The sequence below is a fragment of the Lactuca virosa genome, chromosome 3, assembly GCF_052849685.1.
Source record: "Lactuca virosa cultivar CGN04683 chromosome 3, Lactuca_virosa_CGN04683_v6, whole genome shotgun sequence".
Classification (NCBI taxonomy): Eukaryota; Viridiplantae; Streptophyta; class Magnoliopsida; order Asterales; family Asteraceae; genus Lactuca; species Lactuca virosa.
In genome coordinates, this window is record NC_136428.1 from 120,079,366 (window position 1) to 120,087,122 (window position 7,757).

General features: G+C 33.8%; 1 protein-coding gene across 1 annotated transcript; it reads left to right on the top strand.

Moving 5' to 3' along the window:
- Positions 1-1,053: 1,053 nt before the first annotated feature.
- LOC145166483 (LEAF RUST 10 DISEASE-RESISTANCE LOCUS RECEPTOR-LIKE PROTEIN KINASE-like 2.1) lies at positions 1,054-5,576 on the top strand. Its single transcript, XM_079085469.1, has 3 exons — positions 1,054-1,985; positions 4,159-4,194; positions 4,290-5,576. The coding sequence occupies exons 1-3, from the start codon at positions 1,232-1,234 to the stop codon at positions 5,375-5,377; spliced, it is 1,878 nt and encodes a 625-aa protein (XP_078941595.1). The 5' UTR covers positions 1,054-1,231; the 3' UTR covers positions 5,378-5,576.
- Positions 5,577-7,757: the final 2,181 nt, after the last annotated feature.

A 7,757-nucleotide genomic window follows, 5' to 3' on the forward strand; every position in this document is an offset into this window, starting at 1 on the left:
TCGGAATTGTTTTTTCATCGAAGAGTATCCATAATGATTCACTCAACGGAGATTTCAGTAGTCTGCAACGAACCATTGATGGAGAGGGAACTTGAATAAATCTTGAATTCGATGAGATAGAAAAAGGAGATGGGGAGGTGGAATCAAGATATCAACTCTAACATGAAACCAAAAACCCAAAAAGAAAAAGTCGCATGAGAAGATAAGAAAAAGAGAAACACATGGGGATTTTGAAAGCAGTTATCACAAGAATCTCTACGCTTCACGATGTGAACTACTCACCTATTTCATCTCTGATGCCTCTACATATAGTTGAATCAGTTCAAAATCATCATTGGAAAACCCTAAACTTGAAGACGAAAACATAAACCTAGGAGCAAGCGAAGGAGAAACACTTGGGGCTTTTGTCAACCATTTGCAGAAATAAGCATCACGTATTCTGAAAATCACAAACCCAAATGCAATTTTATTATTTCTCTGAAGAACTTAAAAAAACAATTGCAGACCACAAGAAATAGAATGAAGAATATGAAGTTTGAAAAGTAACCTCAGAATCGTATAAAATTTACTGAAGTGAACCATAATGAAACGTAATTTCCTTATCCAATGATCCATCATAGAAGAACATCAATTCTTAATAAGAAGATATTTGGAGATAATTGTGGTGAAATAGGGTTTAGGGATTCATACCGAATTGAAAGAGACGACCTTCGGGCGAAAATATAGTAATGTTACGATCATATCCACCTCCACTTCCACGACTCATGATGATGATGCTAGGATCGGTGTTCTTCGGTGAATATTAGTAATGGAAAAGAAAAAAACATCTGAGAATGATAGGATCATAGATAATCGTAACTCGTAACATCGTAACATAAGGGCCAAGGAGAAGGGCAGTGTTGGTATTTCACTTTAAAGATTGGAACGGGAAATATAGATTGGAAGGGGCTTACAGTATGCCACGTGACATTTTAGGTACTGTTTTATTAAAAGAAAGGATTTATAGTCATCTATAGTCATTACGACGATACATGTCATTCAAAAAAAAAACCTAGTAGCGTGTGTTAAAACTATCCATAAATTGTTTTCAAGTCAAAAAAAATTAAAGTCAAAAAGTGAAAACGCACAACCACGAGCGGCCCAATATATTCATTCCTCATTAAACCAAACTTCCATCATACCACCATCTATCTATCGAGATTCGGACAAAACATCTCTGTAGATCTCTTACATGATTATGAAAAAACACACCCTTGTCTTCACCATTTTCCTACATCTTAACCAATCGCTCAGTTTGGATCCCAGCTACGAAGCTTGTGTTGCAAAAGACTGTGGAGATGGGCGTAAAGTTAGTTTTCCATTTTTCATCAACGAACTACATGATTCCTCTTGTGGTTACCCTGGATTTGAGCTCCGCTGCAGCAATGGCTCCTCAATTCTTCGGATCGCAGAAAACGACTTCATTGTTAAAGATATTCAATACAAAAACAGCTTCCTCCGTCTCCAAGACGCGGCGATTTTGCCGAATCCAACTGAATCCTGTCCCTCGAAGATCAGGAACATAACGCTTGACACTAACCGATTCTGGATAGACACCGTTTCTACTATGGAACTCATTTTGATTTCAAACTGCTCGAGTGTATTGCCGGTGAATCTGGAAAGGTATAGAATACGATCCTGTGAGGAAAGTAATGAGGTGGTGATGCTTGCTAATGATATGAACTTGAGAAATGTAACGAGAAGTTGTGGGTATGGTCGTAAGGTTGTGGAGACGCCGGTAGAATTGAGTGGCGAAGAAGGGAGGGGTCAGGTCATTGACGGTGATAACTACCAGGAGGTAGTGGAAAGGGGGTTCGTGTTGCATTGGCTTGCGACGGATTGTGGTGTTTGTGAGAGCAGCGGTGGTAGGTGTGGGTTCAATAAGACGACTTTCGGATTTCGTTGTTTTTGTCGCGATAGGCCCCATATGGTGAGTTGCCGGACTGGTAAGAACTTTCATTTTTGGTATAAAATCAACTTGTCTCAATTTCACATACGACAAATAAATAACGAAGGAATGTGATACTAGTATAAAAAAGTTAAAATATTTTGTTTTATATAAGATAAATAAAAAACATAAATAAAACTCACCTCCCAAACAATAATGCATCACCCACCGGCCACTGTTATATGTTCACTTTACGACATTATTTTACTTTTCAATTTTAGCAATGCTACATCATGTTTTAACCGATGTTTAAAAATTAATTTTTTAATTCAACCAATATGATCACCGGCGGTTATCGTTTTAATCGGGTCAATTGGCAGGTTAACCCGGTTTCTATTATTTTTTTTTTTTATTTTCATTTTAATTTTTTGTACATACAAGTTCAAACATTAGAAATACATATAAAAATTAGTGATAGATCACACCAAATAAACTAAGAAAAAACATATCCATAAGTTTTACATCAATCCACATATATTAAAAATAAAATAAAATATAATATCAAAACAAAATTATAGTTCTAGATGAATACACACGTATAAAAAAACTTAATAACATTTATCATGTGTTTTTATTTAATTTAAGAGAAGTCTAAATAGATGTAAAAAATATACTAACGTTTGTTATGCAAAATGTTTTATTTTCATGTGTTTTTATTCAATTTAACATGCTCAATCGATTCAATTTGTTGTTTGTAAAAACCGACTGGTTCATTTTGATTTAAAAATAGACATAAAACCGATGTTAGTTTACTGCTTCAGTTCAACCAGATTTTAAAGATACTATTGACTGGACCGTGTTTCAGTCTATTCCAGAATCACAAAATAGGTTTTTAAGTTTTTTCCTTGTTTTTCATATATTTTTTTAATATTGATAAATGATAGGTAAAGTTTTATTTTTTAATTATTTCCTTTCTTGTGTTTACCTGATTTCTATGCACCTAATATAGTTTTGGAATGTATAAACTAGTTATTTAAGTATTTATTTCTAACTAGAAGTTGACCCCTCCCCGCTTTGTGGGAGTCGCAAACGTGTTCATCCATTGTCGATAGAGGTTTGGTTTTAGGGATTTTTTGGTACATCATGCTATTATTTTGGGTTTACATGACTAACTTTAATTTATATCGTCGTATGAAAACGTATGATTATATGTGACCAAAGTCACATGTAGAAAACATACCTAAAAATAAGCATAAAAATGTACACATAAATTTACGTCGAAACGTAAAGAAAATCGAATTTACAACGTACATAAACATAAGTGAGTAAATGTTTTTTAAGTTAACGAACAAAAGTCCAGACAATAGAAAACGCATTATATGTGACTTGAATTATACATAAGAAGCGTACATAAAAATAAGCATGAAAACGTAAAAAAAAATTACAAACGTAGACAAACTTAAATTTATATATAATACGAGGGCTAAACACGAAAGTTTAGAAAATAGAGGTGGTAAAAATGACATTTTACAAATTTCAAAGTCGAATGAGTGAAAATGATATTTTTAAAACGTAGACCGGTGGAAAATGTCATTTTACGAAGTATTGGAAAAAATAGAGGGTAGAAAATATCATTTTACAAAAATGGTGCAAATTGTCGGTGGAAACATCCATTGACATTGCCTTTAAAAATATATTAAATTACCCCGCTTTGCGGGAGATGTAATATGTAACTTTTCTATTGGCAGAGACATTTTTTGCAATTTTTTTAAACATATCGACAATTTTTGTAATCTATAAATTTTATATTATTAAAGTGACCATTTTGTATTTTTTATACATCTGGATCATTTCTGTAAGAAAAACTGCACATGGACCTTTTCTGAAAATTATAGGGGCGGTTTTTTGTGATTTATTTTTTATACAGAGACTAAACCTGACAACATACAAAACTCTTGTGGCCAAAGTCCTAAAACCAAAAAGTTTGCGGTCTATGTTTTAAAACCAAAAATTTTGGGGCCACATTCCTAAAGTCAAAAAGTTAACTATTCCTAGGAGGGTTGCGAGGTTTCTAGTGTTCATAAGGCACCATACAAAATGATGAACACATAAAGGTAATAAAATTGAGTTATGGTGATAACAGTTTAAATTTAGAATATATAATCAACAGCTAATTAATATGTTAAATTTTATTAAAATATGATAGCTTGACTGGGTTTTTGTCCATGTAGGAACAAAAAAAAAATCACCAGTGATTCTTGTCACGGGTAAGTTATCACATACACACCTTTTGTTCACCCGACTTAGCTTTTCAGTTTCAACAGTAACTAATTTAAGGCTTTTAAATCATTATTTAATGCAGCTCTTTGTATAGGATTAGGGACAATATTGGTTGTGATAATGTTATGCTTCATAAGGAAATTCAAAAGGAGAAGAAGTACTGAGAGCTATGTTAATGTGGAAAATTTTCTAAAAAATCATGAGTTTCTCGCAAAAAGGTACTCTTATTTGCAAGTAAAGAAGATGACAAACATCTTTGAAGTCAAAGTAGGACAAGGCGGCTTTGGGTCCGTGTATAGAGGGGTGCTAAGTAACGGAAACCTAGTGGCCGTGAAGATTTTAAGCGAATTAAAAGGTAAAGGCGAAGATTTCATAAACGAAGTTGCAAGTGTTGGCAAGACTTCCCATGTAAATATCGTAAGTCTTGTCGGATTTTGCTTCGAGGGCCATAAAAGAGCATTGATCTATGAGTTTATGCCTAATGGATCGCTTGAGAAGTTCATACATGACCAAATACATGACCAAGCTTCTTTAGATAATAGCCAACTTGGGTGGAAAAAGTTGCATGAGATTGCTGTGGGGATAGCTCGGGGCTTAGAATACTTGCATATTGGTTGCAACACACGGATCTTGCATTTCGACATAAAGCCCCATAATATACTTTTGGATCAAGATTTTTCTCCTAAGATATCTGACTTTGGGCTTGCCAAACTATTCCCCGAGAAAAGAAGCATGATATCAATGTCACATATGAGAGGAACACCGGGATATATTGCTCCTGAAGTTTATTCTAGAAATTTCGGGCAGGTATCCCATAAATCAGATGTTTATAGTTATGGGATGATGATTTTGGAAATGGTTGGAGGGAGGAAAAATATTGAGGCAGAAGTTGATCATACAAGTGAAATATACTTTCCTCATTGGATCTACAAAAAGGTTGAATTTGATGAAGAACTTGGACTACATAGAAGTATGAGCAATGAAGAAAATGAGATGGCAAGAAAAATGATTATAGTGGGCTTGTGGTGCATACAAACTAATCCCGTTAACCGACCCACAATCACGAAGGCATTGGAAATGTTAGAAGGGGACTTGGCATCATTAGAATTTCCTCCAAAACCTTATTTGTCTTCTCCATCAAGGTTGGGTGCTTCCTCAATTACAGATTAACTAGATCATCTATGCTCATTTACTCAAGTATATTTTCATGTGGTTATATATCATAAATTTGTACCTGGGGACTTGTGGTGCACAAAATACCCAAGCCTATTAGCAATTATTATATATGGCGAGTGTCATGTAATAAGGGAGAAGGTTTGAAAATCCATCCATAATTGAAAAGTTATTGACGATTTTGGTTTATTTGTTACTTCATCATTGCACTGTTTATATTTCCACATTTTCTTTACCATAAATAGTTTATGTCAATCTGTGGTTCAAGGACACACATATCTTGGTCTGGATATGATTATAAGTTCATAATACAACTTCAATCATTAATTTTTTAAGTGCATTATTGTATGCATAGTATACTACATCAAAATGAAAGGATGCTAATTTATCATATAAGCAATTACTATATCTCTGAGACTGTGTTGGTGTAGCAGCAGGATCAATTTTGTCAATGGAAAATACTCGTCATTAAATTAAACTAGAAGTTAACTACTTGCTGCTTAGCAGGATCAATTTTGTCAATGGAAAATACTCGTCATTAAATTAAACTAGAAGTTAACTACTTACTGCTTTTCTATATCACTGAGATTCATATCCATTTGTTTGTAAAACGTTATCAAATGCTGGTGGAAGGCTAATAAAAATGGCTTCTGATGGCATCGAACACTGAAGGCTTTTACCCTGAAGACACAAGCTTTATTCAGTAGTTTTATTCATAAAACAGAAAAGGGAGAACACATTGCCTATTTGAACTAAGAAAATCCCATAAAACAAGGAAACAATCACTCCTATCTACCCATTACCAGAAACCTATATCCAACATAGCTTTGAATTATTCAACCTCCTAGAATTGGTAAAATAGTAGATAAAACATGAAGTAAATAAAACATTCAATGAAATCTGGATTAAGACAATATTCTCCCCCTAATCCAGAATTTGTTACCTTTTTTACTCCAGTTAGCTCCCGCATTTCCTTATGCTTCACTTGTGTCATTGCCTTTGTGAGTATGTCAGCTCTTTGTTCTTTGTTGCAAACATGAGTCACTCTTACTTCTCCATTCTCCACACACACTCTAATAAATTGAAATCGGGTATCGATGTATTTGTTGCGCCCATGAAACACGAGGTTTTTCATGAGGTCTAATGCCAACTTATTATCAATGTGGCTACTGGTTGTCGGGTTATCTCTTCAAGAAGACGACATATCCATATCGCTTCGTAGGTTTCCATGGTTGCAGCCATGAACTCCGCTTCATACGAGGATAGGGCTACACACCGCTGTTTCTGAGATGCCCATGTGACAAGATTCTCGTTGATGTAGAATGCCATACCACCATGTACTTCTTCTATCATTCACATGTATTGCCAAATCCAAGGGCGGAACAGGGACGTTACAATTAGGGGGGCCGAACGAAAATTTCAAAATAAAGCTAAACAAATGATCCATTATTTTTTTGTATCGATTCTTAGTAGCACGGACACTATATTTACGAGTATTTAAAACAATGTGATTTTCGTAATCTTAAAAAAACTTGTATGTTTTATTTAAACTCGTAAAAAACATATTGTTTTTTCATGTTATTAAGTTACTATATAACAAACTACCTAACAGTTAACATTAAACGATATAAATTAAAATTTTAACAATAAACATCTCAATTCTCAAATAATAGATATGTTCTTCTGATTCTAATACTTTTGTTTAATTGTTTTGTTGTGTTTGGGATACCGAAACTTAAGACTTATTTTAAACAATTAAAATTTGAAATATATTTAACAAACTGAAAATAATGATCCAAAAGCTTGGATAAATATAATGATTATAAATAAAATTGAGATTAATAATCAAAAGATATCCTATCGATTTTCTATGCAAAAGGAGTGTGTACTAGCATATTGTATTCCTTCATAAAAAGCTGCAAAAGAAACAATATAAAAACACATATACTCTCTCTAGTCTTTCTCTAATAATCTCCTTCATATAGTCAAAAACAAAAAACAAAAAGCAATAAGACTTTTTTCTTCTTCTCCATTCTCATTTCTCTAAGCCCCACAAAAGCAAAACAAGAACTGATTTACTATGGTGATCATCATGAGCAACAACAACGTAATGCCTGCACACTTTAGGATTTCATTTGAGATGATTGAGTTATTAAGTGGTAAATCAGGTATTTATATTAGTTTTTGGTTTCTTTATGGAATTAATTAGTTTCCTTAAGGAAGTTTCGTGGTGTCAGTTTTTTGAGGAATTAGATCGAGTATTATACTAGTACTAAGAAGCCAAAAAAGTGGAGGGGCCATGGCCCCTCCCAGCCCCTGTTGAGTTCCGCCCCTAGCCAAATTGATGTCAGAGTAACCAGAAATCTTATTTTCATTC